This window comes from Pteropus vampyrus, unplaced genomic scaffold (assembly GCF_000151845.1).
Source record: "Pteropus vampyrus isolate Shadow unplaced genomic scaffold, Pvam_2.0 Scaffold142, whole genome shotgun sequence".
Classification (NCBI taxonomy): Eukaryota; Metazoa; Chordata; class Mammalia; order Chiroptera; family Pteropodidae; genus Pteropus; species Pteropus vampyrus.
In genome coordinates this window covers 1854287-1875369 of record NW_011888923.1, presented here as the reverse complement: position 1 = coordinate 1875369, position 21083 = coordinate 1854287, and the positions used below count along the sequence as shown (strand labels likewise).

At 49.4% G+C, this 21083-nt stretch overlaps 2 protein-coding genes across 3 annotated transcripts; one reads left to right on the top strand and one right to left on the bottom strand.

Moving 5' to 3' along the window:
* Nucleotides 1–281: 281 nt before the first annotated feature.
* On the bottom strand, nt 282–17318 carry NOL9 (nucleolar protein 9). 2 transcript variants are annotated; one of them, XM_011368467.2, is made up of 12 exons: nt 16905–17317; nt 15880–16099; nt 15373–15500; nt 13732–13867; nt 13544–13640; nt 12917–13014; nt 7666–7827; nt 7162–7459; nt 6654–6765; nt 4776–4953; nt 3364–3497; nt 282–2751 (listed from the first exon to the last, which is right to left on the bottom strand). In XM_011368467.2, the coding sequence occupies exons 1-12, from the start codon at nt 17280–17282 to the stop codon at nt 2602–2604; spliced, it is 2091 nt and encodes a 696-aa protein (XP_011366769.1). In that variant the 5' UTR covers nt 17283–17317; the 3' UTR covers nt 282–2601. The 2 variants fall into 2 exon arrangements, with proteins under 2 accessions (XP_011366769.1, XP_023391369.1); XM_023535601.1 differs by lacking the exon at nt 282–2751 and having other exon boundaries at nt 3366–3497; nt 4835–4953; nt 16905–17318.
* A 931-nt stretch (nt 17319–18249) lies between these two features.
* On the top strand, nt 18250–21043 carry TAS1R1 (taste 1 receptor member 1). The gene is given in 6 exon segments (XM_023535619.1): nt 18250–18396; nt 18481–18711; nt 19111–19308; nt 20087–20219; nt 20222–20901; nt 20903–21043. Coding segments are annotated over 6 exon segments (1530 nt in total).
* The last annotated feature ends 40 nt before the right edge of the window (nt 21044–21083 follow it).

Here is a 21083-nt window from a genome sequence, read left to right as displayed (position 1 = left end):
AAGCGTCTGCTTTGTCCCTGCGTGACTGTGAGGGACACGGCCGTGGCCCCTGCCTTCCACGAGCTTCCCACGGAACCGGAGACCGGCTGCAGCGCAGTTACTGCTGTGCCTCTTGCAGCCACCCTCATGCACAGCCCACGCGGGGACCCCAAGGGAAGAGCTTTTGTCCCACCTTAAAGAAGGGACAGGTTCGGGTGGCCCGGCCAGGGTCTGAACTCAGAGGTCCAACATCGACGCCTGCTTCTCACCCACTGTTATCACAACCAGAGCTTCAAAAAAAAAAAAAAAGCCAGTTTTTTAAAAATTCACCATCTGTACCCATGTCACTTGGTCCCCACACTGGCTGTTGGGCAAATAGCTGTGTGTCCAGCAGGTAAGCAAGCACATTTCGATTTCTCAAAAACTATAACCCAAAGCACGCGACGGGCCAGCTCAGCGGCCCCTCCCCGCTTCCTCAAACCTTCAGTTTCCAGGCTGGGGACTCAGGGGCACACCGGTTCCTGGCCCCCGGGCCTAACGGAGGAGAGGGGACAACCAAACTGACTTTGTTTACAAATAAAATGAACCCTAGAATTTGAGAATCTTGTCAATTATTTCGAATCTACCTTTCCTATAAACATATCTCTTTAAAAGAATCGTGAGATTGGAAACTTCAGGTTGTCACATTCTAAGTCACATATTTCTTTAAGTTTTTAAAAATAAGCATGGGCTCCTTTGGAAGGCATAAACAAAAAGGGTTAAGGATAACGCCCATGCGGAGCTCCTCGCTACCCGTCCTGAACCTCAAGACTGTCGAAATCGCGAGCCACACCACCAACACTGGCAGACGCTGACAATCCGACAGCGCTCCGGGACAGTGGCCATGCTCCTGTCCACCAGCGCACCCTGCAGCTGCCCGCGGCCCGGAGCCCACATCTTGAGAAAGGCCTGCACAGGCTCCTCCGCCACCTCTGGCCCAGTCTGGCCGGAGGACCAATGCTGGCCGCGCCCTCTAGTGGCAACGTTTGTTTCCAAAGAAAGGGCACCCTTAAAAGCCAGCAGGAAATTAAAGCCAAAGCAAGTGCCAAGGCAGCGGTTTCACCGTCACTCTCAAAGCAACAAGCCTTACTCTCATCTGAGGCTTGCTGCTCATGACCTACAGTGACTATCATTACAAAGATACAAGGTACTGGGGAAGGAGGCAAAAAGTTGATGGCAGAGAACTGTCTGTTAAAACGCTTTGTGAGGCCAAGATAGAAAAATACGCCAAATAAAATTTACATATAAATAAGAGGCGACTGAGGAGTCAGACTTGAAATGGTCTGTAGGGTGTGGAAACTCACCGGAGGCTGACGAGGGCTCCTGTGTGAATCCCTAAGTCTGGGGGTCTACAAGATGCTGAGTCAAGACAATGAAAACCAACGATTTAAATGAACATTGATGTTAAACCCACACATCCTAATGACTGTCCTTCAACGCGATCTGCTAAGCAGCTGGAATTCACGCCGCCGGTCCCAACCGCCACCTCGGTCAGTCTCTCACCATCTTCAACGCAGCAATGACGTGACCCAGGCTCGTCGTCCTTGTTCATCAAAATCACTGCCAACCTCGCAGGGCACAGAGTCATCACCACCAGGGAGAAGACAAAGGACAGTGCTCCGTCATTTTTCCCCAAGCCGTCTGGGAGATGGCATCACCACCAGCCTCCTGCGCCCTAGGAGAAAGGCCTAGACGGCCCAGTACAAGTTCAGGTCCAGCCGCCCAAAGACAAGAACAGGCCTTTTTCACGAGCTGCTCCTTCTTCCAGTCCTTCTTCCAAACGGCGTAGTGCCAGCTCGGCCCAGGGTGTGTCTTCAATCTCAGCTGAGAAGTCGATTAGGACATATACTGTTTTAAAGAGGGCCCAGGAGAGAGTTCCTGGATTTGAGAGCTTTTTTTTTTTTCAGCATAAAACTACTGGATTAAAAAAAAAAAAAAAATGGAGTGCTCTTGAGTCCAAATTTTCATCCATTAAACCTTGATTAAATTTAAAGACCAAACATGATCTTTTAACACTCGACCTACAGGAAGGAATGGAAACGAACTCAGAGAGCATCACATGATCAGGGGATGAGAACGACCACCAGGGCTGTGACCACCTCGCAGACAGATGCCACTGCTGGGGTCTCCCGCCTGTCTGCCACCACTGGGTGAGGACCGAGGTGCGTCTCCACACCCTGCTATGCTTGCAGTCCCGCTGGCCACCCTTCCTTTGTCCTTGGTACATTTTTGTGGCCCCAGTCTCCCTGTTCTTATCCAGATTCCATCAATCAGGTTCTTGAAGAACTTCTTTGAGAAACTGACTGTATTCTTCCTGTTTTAATGGCTTACAACTTTCCTCTGTGGTTTCATCTCTCTAGAAAACATCAAGTATGACTAATATAGCAGACCATGGCAAAACTCTGGGCCACGTGGCTTTACGAACGGACTTAGATTTACTATAAACACAGCCACGAGTGACACAGGACACTGTTTGCTACGTAAGGGCACCATTCGCGGCCACAAAACCCCATCAGTCTGCTGACACCAGGCTGGAGACAGTCAAGCTTTCTGGTGGAAAAGCTGCTTCCCTTATTAAAATCATCAGTTTACTTTTCGATAGAATTTTGGTTTTGGGTGTAGTCTCTCTTGATAGGTCGCCTCAGTTTCTCTTGCTCCAACTTTCTCTGATGCTCCTGGAAGTTTAAGATTATAATCTGTCGTGACGTAAGGTATCGTTCCTTCGAGCCCACGCTGAAATGGAAACAGAAAATACATGGAAACGCTCCAAGTCCAGCCAAACGTTTCTTCCCCAAAAGACAGCGTTACGAGTCTGAGTGAGATCCTCTCACTTAAAACCCTTGGCTCTCCTTCCCTCAAAGGGCCCGCTTAGAGCTCTGGCTCCGGTACAAAGGTGACTGCCACCTTTGTGACTGAACGACCGTGGGAGTTTCCCTCTCAAACAGGTAAGCAGGGGGGCAACATCTACGCCTCCCAGGCCACCTGCGGGCCCTGTAGTTTGGCCTTGGGGCTACGCGGATGCCCGTGGCCAATATGACCTTCCCACAGGCTCCCCCTGAAGACCATTCTCAGGAGGGGGCGATCCTGGGGAGGCCGGCTCCACTCTCCCCCCTCAGATGCCCCTGGGATAATGGCTCTCCCACGGGGCTCCTGTCCACAGGCAGGAGGGTGACTCACGGCCTGCCTCAGCCACCTTGCCTGACAGCCCACCCACTTCGTTCCACCTCTACGACAAAGCGTCAGGCTCCCAGTCACCCGTCTCACGACTCCTGCCCCATTTCAGGTCCTCGCTCTCTGTGTACACTGCCAGCTGCCTCCAGGGCTGTCTGTGGGAGCCGCACTCACCTGGCCCTTCAAGACACACTGTGGAACGGAAACGGCTCCGACCAGCAGACAATTCACGTTTCTTAGCTCTTCCGGGGGCACGGGAGTGAGGATGTGGTAGAGCCTCTTCTCCATGTCGATCCCTCTACAAATCCCTTGAAGACACGCAGAAATCACCCTTTCTGGAAAATATCCCCGCCTCCCCCACTCCGAACTGCAGAACGGCTTTTAAAACAAGAGTTTCCATTTCAACCAGGTTTTGCTTTGAAAATACAAAGTACCAAGAAATGGAGTACGTGATTATCTGAGTGCTTCGTATCCTCCTCCTCGTTCAGCTGTAGGTGCCAATGTGGTCTTCACTGCCAAGTCCTAGACTGACGCAGCTACAGCACGCACAGGCCAGGGAGAAGGCCCCCCGAGGGGACACAGAGATGACTCTGTCTCTCCCATCACCAATTGTGTCTGTACGAAGCGACACAATTTCTGTGGGAATGCTTTTAAGTACAGTACTGTATACATCAGAAATGTGTATTTAATTATTGAAGGGTTTTGCTAGTTTGAGGTCACACAGGTCCAGAAACATCCACGGATGTTTACCGACCTCGGTGAGGCAAGGGAACAACCACATGAGGTGGGCTTGGCGGGGGCAGGAACCCAATTCTGCTGGGCACGGCCAGGCCCCGCCGACATGCTGGACCTGTGCTACAGGAAGCCAGCCTGCGACAATCGTCTGTGCTCAGGCCACCTCGGAGCAGGAGGGGAGTCCAACTAAGACGCTGTTCCAGAGTCCAGTGCAGAAATGATGGTGGCTCAGACTGGCAGAGCGGGGGGATGAGATGAGGGGGTGACACATTTTGGAAACTGAAGCTACCTGACCTGCTAATGGGCTGAATGCAGAGAAGGAAGACAAGGAGGTGCCAAGGGGACCGGGGTAAATCTCTGAAGGACCACTTGAAGGGCCCGAGGGAACGGGCGCTGGTGTGGGGTGGGAGGAGGGGACTCTGGGAGAGCGTCAGACTGTATGGACCCGTCAGGACCTCAGCGCTGGACCCAAGTCCAAGATACCAGTGAGACACCCAAGCAGAGAGGCGCACTGGTACCATGGACCTGGAGCGCAGACGCGCGGCTGGGCCGGACAGCCGCTACGGGCAGGAGGCCTGATGATGGATTCGGAGCCCCCGCAGCGGGTGAGATGGCCTGGAGAACACGTGTCGAGTGACCAGGCCCTTAGGAATCCTAGATCTAGAGGAGCTGGCAGGGGAGGCAGAGAAAGAGCTGCTCCCTCCTGCCCTCCAGCCCAAGGCCTCTGTACTGAGGGCAGAGGAGCTCTGACCGTGCCAGCCAAGACAGCCGTGAGGTCAAGATCAGCAGTCAGCACTTGAAGAAGTGGATCAATTTTAGCAGGTTTGCAGACATGTTTTACTCTCACTCACCAAACCCCAAACAATCGCAGATTGGAGTCTGAGCGAGCAGGATGGGCCCATCTGCATACCCTCGGACATCATCCAGGATCTTGCAAAGACCGACCCAGCTGGCATTCACAGCATATAGTACGTGGGTGGGGGCGACATCGGCGTGAAGAATTCGGAGCGCAACTGCATTGAAAGGGACCTGGAAAACAAATGTGCATCTCGCTCCATTAATTCCACCCGAAAGACTACTTTTCCCTCTCATCTGCTGACTAGCCAGTTATCTAAGTTACGTCTGCCAAACTGCCTGCCAAAAAGTGCCTCAACTGAGCGGAAGCGCTGAACCAGCCTTCACTGCTTCAGTACAGAGAACCTAAAACATCTACACCGAATCCCCGCACATCATCTCCATCTGCCAGAAGTCTATACCCTGTGCCAAGTACTTTCTTGTCTGAAGAGATACGTTAAGTCACAAGTTTAGAAATAAGTTATGGCCAAGGGAGACCATGAAACCCCATTCACGGAGAGGTCTAAGTAAGAAAGTCAAAATTCATGCAGTGAGAGAAAGCCTCCATTCATCCCCTAATGTAACGCACTGGATTAAGATAAACGGACCGCACTCCTAGAGCGTAAAATACACAACCACCACCTTTAACATGTCACTTCCTGGGCAATTTCAAACTCTGAGAGTAGAGAGGTATTTTGTTACATATAGTATTTAAATTTCAAAACCAAATTTGAAATAACAAAGGGCAGTTTAAATCGCTGGCAGATACGTTTCAAATTCAGTTATATCTCTGAGTGAAACGCCATTAAACAGACTGCCTTAGGTTCCCTTCTGGAGACGACTTGAAAGCCGAGCGCCAAGCTCGGCACCAACCCTGGGAGACACACCTGTCCGCCCGGGTCCCCACTGCTGCCTGCACGACCTCAGGCCGTGTCTCCACCTGACTGTGCCCAGTTTTCTAAGCTGTAAACAGGGGATGTACCAGCATCGCCCTCACAGGGGTGCCACGGTCACCAAGCCACTCCATGTAATGTGCTCGACAGAGCAGTGGTGCACCAGCACTCGGCACTCGACAGGCCACATGGCAGACGGTGAAGGTCTGGGCTCTGCTGTCAGGCTGCCTGGGCCTCAGTCCCAGCCCAGATTCCTACTACGCCCCTTTGGACCAGCTGACTCAACATCCCTGGCCTCAGCTCCATCATCCGTAAAATGGAGATAACGACAGGGCCGTTGTGAGTAAAGGCGTAAACACAGGCTTAGACCGGAGTAAGCACTTAAGAAATGCTGCCTGATCTGTTCTTTCATCATCCAGAACCCTAATATTAAGGCGGTTTCATCCCCAAATAATTAAGAGCTTGGATCCCAAGATGTAAATGTAAATACTCTGGTGCCAGAATCTACTTTTGATGAGGAGAGATGTTAAGAGCGCTCTCCCAGAGCCAGGCACCGCTGAACCCACGTAACCATCTGCTGAACCCACGTAACCATTCTACCCACTCAGGTACTGCCTTCGCTCCACAGATGACAAGCTGGATCACACGCGACTCGGAGGCGGAAGTGCTGGAGCCGGACTGCCTGGGTCTGAGCCCAGGGCCACCTCTGGGATTAGGCGGCACGGAACCACAGCCGTGCCCAGCCCAGCACAGCAGTTAAGAGCACGGACCCGGGAGCCAGACTGCTTGGGTCTGATGCCAGCTGTGCCACTTGTACTGGGTTCCTCAGCTGCCATCTGCCAAATGGGGACAGTTACAGGACCTACACCGTAGGCCTGTTCTGAGGATTAAACAAGCGAAGAGTTGCACAGTGGCTGGAGGCACGCTCAGCACACAGGAAGCCACAGAAGTGTTTGCTAAGTAAACAAAATAAAGACGATCCCCACCACAAGCTCAGGTTACCTGATACGGTGTCAGACCATGTAAGGGACAAAGTGGTTTCGGCACTGGGGGCTGCAGCTGGCCAAGGTAACCCAACACCGCCAAGTCACGAAGAATTCTGTTATGCGAGTCTCTGAAAAGTAAATTAGAACAGGGTAAGTAGAGATTCAAGCTCACAGGTCCACCTCCCGCTGAGAAACAGAGTGCATCTGTCATTACTTACACAGACTAGATTTACACCTTAGTATCTGCACACTCTGCCTTTCTATATATAAACCCCATGGAAAAACATGAAGTGGACAGACTCTCCTTCTAGTCAAAGCTCCTGGCCACCAGAGCTGGAGGCCACTCTGGATGGTCCCATTGGGAAAATAAAAGTTCAGAAAATAACTGATTCTCCTTCATACAGAAATAGCTCTGATAGAGAGTTGAAAAATTTTAGAGGACTTATTCCTTTTAAAGAATTGAGCACAGAAGGCCTTATTAAACTGAAGAAAACTTAATTCTCTAGCCACGATAACCTATTTACCTATTTCTTGGAGTTTTTCTAAACGCAAAGTCCGACTGGACGCACATCAGTTTATGTCCAGTAAACATAAGCGGACTCTCCTTGTCTTCATCAGCAAATTCCAAACTCTCTGCAAATTCTGCCAGCTGGAAACCTCTGTTTCTGACTTTGGACTTGCTCTTTGTGTACAAGCCGTCCATGTCGTCCACGTAGTCGGGGGTGAGGTTTGGCATGTATTTACTTCGGCCAGAACTGAACTGAACGACGTGGCTGGGAGACAGCAATCGGATCAGGTCGATGAGAAGCAAAAGCCCTTTGTCTGGGAGGAAGGAGACGACATCAGCACGGTTAGTGCACCAAAGGAGCAACACGCCCCTACGGAAAACTGGTACCTTATTTTGAGACAAAGCAATGGTCAAAAAGAAGAATCTCCTCAAAGCTGGGCTCCGGGACTAACGCCTAAAAGCCAAAAGCTTATTCACACCGCCCATCCCGGTCCTGCCGGATGTGTCTCTGTGGGCCTACCTGTCACCCAGCCCATCGTGTTGACGATAAGAGGGGACTCTCTCCTGTAGGAGCTGAACACATACTTTATGATCTCAATGTAATTCTCGTAGTTGTTTTTACAAGCAGCTTTCCCATAATACACCATTTTCTGTGGTGTCCTCTGGTGAGTGAAAGGTGGTCCTGAGAAGACAAAGAGACAGAGGTAAGAGGAATCGATCCACGACTACACGGTGGCGAGGTCGGCCATCATCCCGGCAAAGATCCGCAGGAAAGCTGAGACCATCCTGCCCCCAGGAAGAGATGTATTCCCACTTCCGGAACACGAAGTTTTCAACTTACTCTAAGGACATACTCGCTGTCACATGAAGTTAACCCCAGTCATGTCCTAACGAGGCCGTTCATTCAGTGAACATTTACCGACCACCGGCTATGTGCGAACAAAACGAACATCTCCATCCTTATAGGGCTCACATTCCAATGACAGGGTGACTATAACAGTGATCATTCGTTGGAATACAGAGCTTACCTCGCTGTAGGTATGTTACACATAGTCTCTAATTTTCATAAGAACCCTACGAAGCAGGTAGTGTCATTATCCCCATTCTTACAGATGAGGAAATTGAGAAAAAGATTCACTAGACCGAGGTCGCGCAGCTAGTAGGTATTGGCTGGGCTTGAACTCCAGTGGCTGAGTTACCCCTGGAGTTGACACTCCCTAATCACACCACCAGTCTGCCCAGTCCGAGCCACTTCCAATCTCCTGTGGTCAGAGCCAGGGCTAGAATGCTCGGCAGCAGGTGACCAGGACCATGTGACAACATGGTCAGCAGGGCAAGGGCCTTGGTCGATGTGGTTGGGTGGTGCAAGACCACTTGCGGCAGAGCTAGTGCGACTCCCCTCAAGACTGTGGCCAAGGGATTCGGGGTGGCCCACAGCTGAGAGTGGCCTGCGTAGTTGAGGGACTGAACAAATACAGAGAACCTTTGCCAACTACGTAAGTATACTGAGAATAATCGTCGCCGGGGTTCTCACCGTCAGAGAAGGAACTTACAGATGTGGAAGGGGGAAGGCTAACTAGAATGAACCTGGAATTGAACGAGTGGTGCAGACTCATGGCGCTTCATAAACAGAAAAGGTGTGTGCGCATATGCATACACACAGATACACGCGTGGTGTGTGTGGGTTTAAACATGCACGTATTTCCTAGCTCTGTCTACTGAGGGGATCTGTCCACGGAGGGGACCTGGAAGCGATGACACCCAGAAGAAATTAGCACACCTAGTTAGTGAGAGTGGAATACCCAGCAAACACTGTCCTAACCTAGTGATCCAAGCCAGCACCTTTGGTCACATGTTGCTAGGATGCACTGAGAACGCAGCACGCTTCTTGATCTAACCACGAGACATTCTATAAACGTGCTCTTCAGAACTGTCAAGGTCAGGAAAGATGAGAAAAGCTGGAGGAATTGTTCCAGACTGAAGGAGACTAAAGATTTATGATGATACACTGGACCTATACAGATGACTAGGACAATCAGCTCTGTCTACAATGGACAAAATTCGAGTAACGGAACAGTACTGTAGCAATGTTACTATCCTGATTTCGGTGGTTGTATTATGATTATGTAGCAGAGTGTCCTTGTTTTTAGAAATACCCACTGAAATATTAAGGGGTGAAGAAAAAAATTAAATGGACTAGAGAGAAAAAAAGAAACAATGAAACCAGCTAAAAAGCGTCAACAATTATTTTTGATAAAGCTGTTAAAACAATATAAATGTTTTACGACTTCTTTTTGACAGAAAGTCAAACTAAACAAAAATTACACAATTATCTCAACAGACACGGAAAAAGCATTTGACAAAATCCAACATCCTTTCAGGATAAAACCATTCCATAAACTAGGATTAGAAGGCAACTTCTTCAACCTTTCAAATGGAAACCGAAAAACCCACAGCTAACGTCGAACTTGATGGTGGAAGACTGGCTGTATTCCCTAAGATTGTAAACAAGAAAAGGGTGTTTCCTCCTACTCGACCTTGTGCTAGAGGTCCTATCGGAGCTATTAGACCAGAAACAGAAAGAAAAAGCACCCAAATTGGAAAGAAAGAGGTAAAACTACCTCTATTTGCAGGTGACATGGTCTCATATGTAGAAAATCCTTAAGAATTTGCAGAAAAGCCACTAGAGCTGATAAAAGAATTCAGCAAAGTTGCAGGTTCAAGATCAACACACAAAAATCAGTTATGCTTCTATACACCAGCAATGAACAACCTGAAAAGGAAATTAGGAGAGAAATCTCATTTACAATAACAGCTAAAAGAATTAAATCCTTAGGAATAAATCCAACCAAGGAAATGAAAGACATTTATATGCTGAAAATCACAAAACATAGCTTAAAGAAATTAAAGAGGACCTAAAAAATTGGGAAGACATCCTGTGTTCATGGATAGGAAGACTTAACATTAAAATGTCAATACCACCCACAGCAATCTGCAGTGCAGATTCAACACAATCCCTGTCAAAATTCTAACAGCCTTTTCTTTGCAGAAATGGAAAAGCCAATTCCCGAACTGATATGGAATTGCAAGGGGTCCTGAAAGGCCAAAACAACCTTGAAAAATCAAGTTGGAGGACCCATACTGCCCAGCTTTGAACTTACTACAAAGCTATAGTCATTAAGAGAGGTGGTGACCGCATAAGGACAGACACAGAGCAATGGAACAGACCAGGGAGCCCAGGAAAAGACCCTCGCATGTATGTATGGTCAAATGATTTTTGACAAAGGTGCCAACACCATTCAATGAGGCAAAGATGGTCTTTTCGACAAATGGTGATTGGAAAACTAGCTTTCCACGTATAAAAGAATGACACTGGATCCTTTCCCTGTATCATGCAGAAAAACGTATTCAAAAATGGATCAAACGAGAGACAACAGACCAAAACCGCAAGTCATGCAGCCAAAGCACGCGCAGAGAAGGCTCTGACCTCCAGCTGCACCTGGAACCAAAGTCATCCCTGTCTTCCTCCTGACCCAACCAAGGGACAGGGACATAAGCAACCGGAACTGGAACACCAGAACCTTTCAGCAGCGAAGGCTGTGCAGGATAATCTGGTGCTGAAGCCCTTTACCATAAATGGCCAAGTTCCACTAATTAAGACCTGCCCCGCCAGCGCTTCCGCATATTTGTTCCCCTTAAACCTTTAAAAACTCGCCTGGAACCCTGGATCAGGGAGACTGATCTGAGCCTCCTCTCTGGTCTCCTTGGCTGGCTGCCTGACAAATACACCCTTCTCTCTGCTGGGGACGGGGAGGAATCAAAGACCTACATGTTAGCACTGAAACTTACAAAACTCTTAGACAAAAACATTACAGAACGTCTTTATGACACTGGATTTGGCAACAACTTCATGGCTATGACACCAACCGCACAAGCAATAAAAAAAAATCGGTAAGTTGACTTCGCAAAAATTAAGAATGTTCGTACAATAAAGGACAGTATCATGAAAGCAAAAACATAACCTACAGAATGGGAGAAAATACTTGCAATTCATGTATCTGATAAGAGATTAACATTCAGAATATATAAAGGCCTCCCGAAAGTCAACAAAAACGACTTAATTCAAAAATGGGCAAAGGACTTGAATAGACATTTCTCTAAAGCAAACATACAAATGGCCAATAAGCACATGAAACGATGTTCAACATCACTAATCATCAGGAAAATGCAAATCGAAACCAAAATGAGGCATCGCTCCACATCCAACAGGATGGCTGTAATCAAAACTGACAAGTATTGTTGAAGGTGCGGAGAAATCAGAACGCTTGCACATTGCTGGTGAGAATGTAACGGTGCAGCTGCGGTGAAAAAGGCTGGCAGTTTCTCAAAAGGTTCGATGTGGAACTACCAAATGACCCAGCAGCCCCGCCCTGAGAGAGCCGAAAGCGGGATCTGAGCAGATACTTGCACATCAAAGTTCAGAGCAACGCCACGCACAACAGCCACGAAGCAGAAACCGTGCAAGGGTCCGTCGGTGGTTAAACAAATAAAACGTGATATACGCATACAACGTAATAATATTCAGTCATAAAAAAAAGAACTAAGTTTCAATATACGCTGTAATATGCTTGCATTTTGCTTAGCAAAAAAAGCCAGGCACACAGGGATGAATACTGTACGATTTCACTTATACATGATAACCAGAATAGGTGAATTCATAGGGACAGAAAGCAGAACAGGGGTTTGTAGCAGGGGAGGGGGGTGGGAGGGAGCAATTAGTGTTTCTCCAAAGGGCAGTCCTGTATCTGCGGTCTCGCCTTCCTCAATTCAGTTAACTGTGGTCACCTGTGGTCTGAAATTTTTCAGAAAAAAATTCCTGAAATAAACAATTCATAAGTTTAAAACTACACTGTTCCGAGCAGCATGATGAAATCTGGCTCTGTCCCATGAATCATCCCTTTGTCCACGCTGTAAACCTGCTCGTTAGTTGTCAGATCGACTGCAGCAATATCGCAGTGCCCGTGTTCAAGTCATCCTTAGTTGCTTAATAACGACCCAAAGCGAAAAGGGCAGTGATGCTGGCAATTCGGATGTGCCAACAAAGAGAAGCCGTAAACTTTATCACAGGTGTGTGTGTAGAAAAACAGTACATACAGACTTCAGTACTATGCTCGGTGTCAGGCATCCCCTGGGGTCTTGGAACGTGTCCCCCACAAATAAGGGGGGATTGCTGTAAAACGTTTCACTTTGGGATGACGAAAAGTTCTGGATATAGATAATGGTTATACAACATTGTGAATGTACTTAATGCCATTGAATCGTACACACATGAACGGTTAAAATGATAAATGTCATGTTGTGCATATTTTCCCATAAAAACTAAAAAGTATCGTGGGATTCTGGTTTGGATTTTGAACCATAAAAAGGACATTAGTAGGATAACTGGTGGATTCTGAATAAACTGTATAGCTTAGTAATTAATAGTATTATATTAATGTGAAATCCCCAGTTTAGATCACTGTATATAGATGTTAATATTGGAGGAGGTGGGCCTCTAATTTACATATAATAAAATGGACAGTATTTCCAATGGAATCCTAGAAAAATACAGGTTTGTTTTTTTTTTTTGGAGGCTAGAGCAATAGTTACAGGAAGACAATGAGTTTGGTGGGGGATGTTCACTTTTCATATTTTATAATCCTTGAGGTTTTTTTAAGTATAACTTTCGCATTTTTGAACACCAAGACATTTAAGAAATACATAATACATACCTAGAATTGGCTCTGTAATATTAAGTAAAGAAATGCAACCCGGAGGAGTAAATTCTGTCTGTCCCAGATCACATTCCAAATAGTCAACACAAGAAATGCTGAAAATTTAAAAGAAAGAAAATCTTAGCTAGCTTTACCTTGTCAAGAGGGTAAATCAGATCTTAAAGATTTTATGCGACACACAGTGATAATCCATACTATGCAGGCTTTTAGGTGGGATGCTCGATCCATATAAAAAATAAATAAATAGAGAAAATGTGATGCAGGTATGGTCAATGTCCGCTCATCATACAGGTACGACCTCGTCTTTCCTAAAATTTTATCTTTAAAAGAGAATTTATCCCTATTCTGAATCTCCGGATAAGGACAAATAATAGATTCTGAGGCCAAGTGACTCCTCTTGAAAGCTACTGACAGGCAAGGTCAGTACACTGAGAGCACTGTCACCTCACCCCAAAATGCAGTGTAACAGACGATGCCATCACTCAGCTGAGCAGCTCGGCACAGAGCTGTAAATAACCTCTGCTTAGAAGTCTAGATGCAGTCCCATCCGGCTTCTTAAATCAAAACTTCTACTTCCTGCCCCCAATCCAGCAACATGTGAAAACGAGAATGAAACGGCCTCACCTATTTAACAACTGGTTAATCAGGTAGCGATTAAACGTTGACTTTCCGACATCCTGAGACCCACAGACCAGAATGACAGGGCAGCCATCTACCTCTTCTGGAGGGGAAACAAACATTGATCCTAGATTAGCCATCTCCTCCAGGACTCTAATCATAAACACTCCAATTTGTCAACATGTGTCACTCACCACAAGACACGTTGACTAACTCCTCCAGGGCTGAAAGGGCACTCTCAGTTAAACGAAGGCCGTTTTTTTTCTTCTCTTTTCTAATGCCAACAGACCTCAAGGCAAAATACTCGGAGTTAATCTGGAAAGTCGGACTCTGAAATTAACAACATAAGCTTTTAGAAAAGGTGAAAACAAATACACCTCTTTTCTTCAGTTCTAAAAAACCTCATATAGTTGTGAGCAATGAAAGATAAATTTGATCCCTCCCTTCCTCTCATCCCCCCGCCCCACCAAAACCAGCCCTTAAATAAGCCCTGTCAGTTCTCTTCCCCAAATCATCCAGGTCTGCTTTCATAGCTCATGCTTACTTCCCAGCTGCCATCACCTCTGCAGGACACTCCAAAAATAAGCAAGAGTGTGGAAATGTAAAAGTGATTTTTCTGTTGCAAGAAAAATGCAATAGAAGACCACAGTCATAGAGCAGGTCGGTGACTGGGAATAAAGTCAAGGCGATCTCCCAAAACAAAGTGAAGACAAAAGATATATGCAGACAGAGTTGACAGGATGTGGAAGACAGGTCCACGACATCCAATGGTATTCTGGCAGAAGTACCAGGAAACCGAGGGAAAGCAACCCAAAGAATGGAAGAGCTCGGTCCCAGCAGAAGCAGGTGGGGCTCAGATGAAATAAGGCCTCTGTACACAGAGGATCAAGGAAAGAGACCCACCAGGATCCCATCCTAATGCAACTCATCATCAAAAACATCAAAGGAATGAGAATCAGCCGGCATTAAGACTTCCTCTGAGCAACTCTGGATTCTAGAAACAAGGGAGCAGCCTTCAAATTCTGACAGCAACAGCCACCCCTTCTCAGTCTCTTTGCGACTCCCACATCTAGACCTGCTCCTGGGAGAGCCTTGGGGCTCAGACCGTGAATCTTCCTGTTTCCATTTGTATCAACTTCCTTGGTGCTGTTATGCCAACCGCAAGGCCTTCCAAACCCTCTTCTGTGGCTGAAAGCTCCCAAATTCACGTTTCCAACTCCAGACTCTGGACATCTCCAACTGAACGTCTAATGGGCACCTCAAAGTTAACACATTGACACCTCCTCCTACAGGTGCTCCCTCTCAGTCAAAGGCAACTCCAAGCAGCTTAGCCTAAAACGCCTGTTGTTAGTCCTTGATCCTTCCTCATGCCTCACATCCAGTCTGTCCAATAAACCTACGGATTAGACTCAATTTACTGGCTCATGAGAGACAATTATAGTAACGACTTGACTTCAGGAAATTAATAGCATGGCCAGCACAATTTAGAGGTGAGAAGAGACAGGAGAAAGTATAAGAACTTGAAAATTACTCATTCAGAATTTAGAGAAAACTTACACTATCTCAAGTTAATAAATTAAGATATGAAGATAACCATTCAAAAAGTGCCAAAAGGCATTTAATCAACTACGATACGAAATAATGGCTTTCGTGGGGTAACGAAACTAAGGGAGTAGGGGAGAAGAGACATTTTTAATGCTATACCTTTCTATACTCTTTTTACTGTACACATGCATTACATTCTGTATCTTCCAAGGGAGCATCCCACATAAGTCATGTGATATGACCGTTCTGGTGAAAGTAATTAACAAAACTCTGAATGAAAACTGATTTACCTCTTGTACAAAAATGTAAGATAAACCCGGATGGCTGATTATGAAGTTTACAGTGGAGGTTTTCAGATTTTCTAGCATCACAATTGAACACAGAGGAGAAAAATTCTTCATCAACCAACATCTGTCATCTGTAAAGATAAAAACAAACTACCTTAGAATAGTAACTCCATTAAATTCTATGCCCTTTAGGGCCACCATTTCCTCAGCTAAAGCGTAAACTTTTCAAGAGTAGGAATTACGTTTGAGAGCCTTTTTTTAGGAGGCCATACTGCATAATAGGGACACACCTGGGTGAAGTCATCCAGGTTTGCCACATACTAGCTGAGTGGCCTCAGGCAATCTTTCTCATCTGTAAAATGGTGAAAACAAGAGTTTCACTCTCAGGACCCTTGTGAGGGTTTGAATAATATAGTAAAGTGTGCAAAGTGTAGGCCACGATACACTTCTAAAAATAATTAGCCTTATTACAGTACATCTTCAGTAAATGACCCGGTTTTTTTTCATTACCCTGGTTAAGATGAGGTCTGAGCAAAGTTCGGGCTTCCCTTTTCATCTCCTTCTTGCTTTTCTCAGGCATCGAATAATGAACTGCATTGATAGTGAGGCGAGAGTGGGTATAGGTAGAGAAGACATCTTGGGAAGGCTGGCCTTGGCTAATGGTAAAACCAAACACCTGCACCTGGCCATAAAGGCAAGTCACACGACACATCCCACTAAAAGTAAAACCCTAGCAGGGAAAGAAAAAAAAGAAAGTAATAACATTATGGATTCTGTGACCAATGACTGAAACTTTCTAAAGCCTTAATTGCTATTCACATATCAAAAGGTGGCAGATTTCTACCTAAGAGAATACATTGTACTAGGTGACTATCGAGGACTTAATATTTTTGACTTAAGACCACATCCCATGGCAGCTACAGATATAGCTGGTGAACACTGACACGTGAAAAATCAGGGGATCCCATGAACTGGGCTCTGCTGTTCTCATGGCTCCCTGTCCTTAGAAGGCCCACTGCCTGCCAAGTCCCCGCGTTCTTGGTTTTCACTTCTTTCCTGTATTGGAGGGGGACTTCCACATGGGAGTCCAAGTGAAGAGCAGGGGCCCTAAAACCAGGCCACCTGGGTCTGAATCCTAGCTCTGGCTCTACTGTATACCTTTTGGCAAGTCGCCTAAGCCAAACCTCAGTTCCTTCCTCTGTAAACATTCATAGTCAAGCAATAATGACTCCATGTGAGCTGGGAGTATTAAATGGGTTCATTCATTCCCCAAAAGCACTTAGAAAACGTAGAACCTGGCAGTACTGAGTACCCAGTAAATGCGACCTATTAGTACCGTCATAGTCCCTTTCAGCTCTGAAGGGCTAGATGCCCTCAGCAGGGTCCTCGTTACCCTCTGCTCAGTACCACCGCCATGAGGAATGCGCTTATGACTAGTGGCCCGAGGACACGCAGAAGGGACACGGCCTGCCACCCCCGAGGCTGCGTCTCCGCCCCTCCCTCTCTACTCGCCGGGCTCTCCCGGCGCGACTCACCTGCTCCAGCGGCAGCAGCAGCAACGCGCGACCCGGCCCGGCCGGCCGCAACGGCGGGATGGGGAGGGTCGCGGAGCCACCTTCGGCGGGGTCCTCGTCCGGGGTCGGGCTAGGGGCCGGGCTGGGGGCTGCGATCTTGGGCCTCTGGGCCGCCGCTGCGCGCGACAACGGGCAACTGCCCTCCCGCCAGTTCGCGCCGGCCGCCTGGGCCTGCAGCAGCCTCCGCCGCAGGCGCCTTCGGCCGCACCAGCGCAGCAGAGTCCCGAGCCGGCGGCGAGGCCGGCGGCTGAGGATGAGCTGGGGCCGGGCTTTGCGGGCTCGTTTCCACGTGGAGCGGACGAGCCCCCGCTTGGTCTGCAGCAGCAGCGAGTCCGCCATACTGGCTGCCGGCGCCTGCCGCGCGGGAATCTCGCGAGACCCCGTCGCTCCGCCCCGCGGCCCGTCAAGCTGCTGAAAGGGGCGGCCTGGGAGCCGCGAGCGCCCTCTGCGGGCGGTCCCAGCAGTGCACCCGGGCCTCAGCCGCCCCCTCAGAGGCTCCCATCCGCCGGGGCTCTGGGGGTTGATGCCTCGGCGACCACTGACCAGTCTCCATTTACATTAGGCAAAAGCGCACCCTGGCCACCTCGAGAGGGAAAGCCAGATACCCCACGCCAAGTCCGGACCACCTCTCCAGAAATTCAGCTGGTATGGTTTTCTTCCTGCAGCAAAAGCTCCAGGACTGGTGCTTTAAGCAAATCCCGTCTATTTGCATATCCTCTTTGCATGCATTTGTCTTTGGGCTTAAGGTTGCAACCCTGGACGACAAGGCAAAACCACGATGATAAACTCAAGAATTTCAGTGTCAGAAAACCAAGAGCTAGGAGGGAGTTCAACTCAAAGCCAAGTCTCACTTGGTAAACGGAGGCCTCGGTAGAGGTTCGAAAACCCACATCTCTCTGCTAGCAACTCTTCACACCGTGTCCCCAAGGCCCCCAGAGAAGCAGTGTCCTTGCCTTCCTCTGCCTCCCTCACCTCCCCCTACTCCTCCTCAAAAAAAGACCAGGGCTTCCTTTCCGAAGCCATAGGCACCAGAGCAAGGGCAGAACCCACAACCGGGCAGAGGAAGGATCAGTGGGTGCTGCCTGGTTTGCATCTGTGCTGGCACCCTGCCCAGTTCCTGAGTAGGACTGTCGGCCCGGAAGCCAAGGCAAACAGCCTGGTTCCGACCACTGGGTTCCAGCCCCACCCCTTTCACAGGCGTGAAGTTGGGAAGCACCTGGGCAGCTGCAGTGTGTTCTATTCAAACAGCCTGACCTCATCGGAGGGTGCGGCTCAGCCATGCCAGGCACGGGACTGTTAGGCCAGCATGTTACTCACCTGGCTGTCCTGCAGCTGTCCCTTTTCCTGCTGCTGGGCTTTTGGCTGCCCTAATGTGGAGTCCTCTCTTGACTTGAGCCTCCCTGGGGATTACCTCGTTGCAGGCCTGTTCCCTCTGCACGCTGAGTGTCTGGGGGTGAGACACAGACCCACGGTGACCCTCTGTGACAGGTGAGTGAGGCTCAGCAGAGCCATCACTTAGGAGGACTCGTGCCTCCAGGGTCCTCTGCCTACCCCCTCAGCCAGAGTCTTGCTGTTTCTGAATGTGCCCACTCTCCAAACATTCTCCGTGAGCCCCGTCCGCAACGTGGACTGGGCTGTCTGCGCTGTGGCCCACAGCCTCCACCAGCTCCTGGGCTGTGCCTCCCGATCCTGTTCCAGGGGCCAAGTCTACCCCTGGCAGGCGAGGCTGTCCAGCCTCTGGCACGCTGTATCAGGGTGCTTCCCTGAGGTAAGCAGGATGACCACTCCTTGGCCCTAAGAGCTGGGGGTGGGGGGCAGAGGCCGCTGACCGGAGGACTGATCCCTCTCTTAGCTTCCCTGAACCTCGGCTCCTCCCACCCACCATACCTCGGATCCAGGATTAAAAATCCTTGTAAAGGGGTCCTCTGTTAGAGACCTCTCAGTCAGGAGGCTGGCCGCAAGCGTCAAGGGGCCTTCTAGGAGGGGAAGGGGCTCTCGGAAAGGGACAAGAACCTCCAGAAAGGCTGAAATTGCCCAGATAGAAGCCCGACAAGGCCCCAAGCATTTGCTTCCTGAGCCTTCATGGTCTGGGAGAGTCGAGGAGGGGAGGGTGGAGGAGGACCAGCCTGTGTCGTCTGCGATCACTCCAGATCCCTTTCTATTTCAGTTTCTAGAGTGGATCCGCAAGGTGAATTTCCATCTACCCCAGGACACTGTGACATTTAATGACAATGGGGACCCCCTCAGCAGCTATGACATAATTGCCTGGGACTGGACTTTCAGGGTCATCGGCTCCTCCACCTGGTCTCCAGTTCAGCTGGACATAAACAAAACCAAAATCCAGTGGCAGGACAAGGACAACCAGGTAATTGGGATGTGGTCACTCATCCCCAGGTGATGATTTCAGGGGCAGCCTGGAGTCTGGGGGCGATATTGACACAGCTTACACAGGGCAGGAAGGCCTCCCAGGTACCAGGCTGCCATGGCTCTACCCAGGCCTGCCAGGGAAGCTCCACGGGCTGGCAGTTGGAAGCCCCGTGGCCACCGGTTGCTTGGCCCGACTGCAGATAGTAGCGTGTCTGCAGCAGAAAGAAATAGCATATTGCACCCAGAGATGCAAGGTCGAGATCAGAAAGCGAACTGAGATATCTAAGGCTCAGCCCGGAGCAGGGCTCCAGGGGCCACATTATTTTACCGTCCCTGCAGGTGTAGAACTGCATCTCTTCTGTCCTCTGCGAGTCAGCTCAGAGAAAGCACAGAGCGGCACCACAGGGAGGTGGATTTGGTTAGTAGAAGTTGCAGAGAGAGAGAGATGAAAATGCCTTTCCTTTTGGGGTGGCTGCTGGCATTGATCATAGCCTCACTGGTGTGTGGGCAGAGTTACCGGGGTAAAGTCCCTCCCTAAAGACCTCCCAGTCTGCAAATCCCTTCTGGGATCATGAGCCATATGGAAGCTATCCGCATGTCTCTAGAATCATAATTAACTTAGGCACCTTGAGGAAACGCAGCCTCCGGACTCTGCTCAGGGCTATGCCCGTCTCGCTGTGCCCGGCGGAGCCCAGCTCCTGTGGTACAGCCCTCCCAGCCCTCGCAGGCCTGTACAGTCTTTCTGCCCTTTCCTGCTCTGCTCACCTGGCTCTTAGGAGCCCTCTCTGCCTTCCCTTCCAGACCTCTACAACTGCCAGCCTTGCGGGGAAGAAGAGTGGGCGCCCGAGGGAAGCCAGACCTGCTTCACACGCACCGTGGTGTTTTTGACTTAGCATGAGCCCATCTCTTGGGGCTGTTGGTAGCTAATACACTGCTGCTACTACCTGTGGCTTGGACCGCTGGCCTGTTTGCCTGGCACTTAGACACCCCTGTGGTGAGGTCAGCTGGGGGCAGGCTTTGCTTGCTCCTGCTGGGCTCCCTGGCAGGGGGCAGCTGTGGCCTCTATGGCTTTGGGGAGCCCAGGATGCCCACGTGCTTGCTGCACCAAGGCCTCTTTGCCCTCGGTTTTGCTATCTTCCTGTCCGGCCTTACAATCTGTTCCTTCCAGCCATCTTCATCTTCAAAGTCTTCTGTCAAGGTACCCACCTTCTACGATGCCTGGGTCCAACACCACAGGGCTGGCCTGTTTGTAGTCATCAGCTCGGTGGCCCAGCTGCTTATCTGCCTAATTTGGCTTGCAGTGTGGACCCCACTGCCCACCAGGGAGTATCAGCACTTTCCTCAGTTGGTGGTGCTTGATTGCAGCGAGGCAAACTCACCGGGCTTCACACTGGCTTTCACCTACAATGGCCTCCTCTCGGTCAGCACCTTTGCCTGCAGTTACCTGGGCAAGGACCTGCCAGAAATCTACAGTGAGGCCAAATATGTCCCCTTCAGCCTGCTCCTCAACTTTGTGTCCTGGATCGCCTTCTTCACCACTGCCAGCGTCTAGCAGGGCAAGTACCTGCTGGCTGTCAACGTGTTGGCCATGCCCAGTGAGCAGCCTGAGTGGCAGCTTCAGCGGCTATTTTCTCTGCAAGTGCTCTGTGGTCCTCTGCCGCCCGGATCTCGACAGCACGGAGCACTTCCAGGCCTCCATCCGGGACTACGCCAGGCGCTGAGGCTCCGCCTGACCACTGGGTCCGGCAGAGCAAAGCCGGGGCTGAGCAGGGC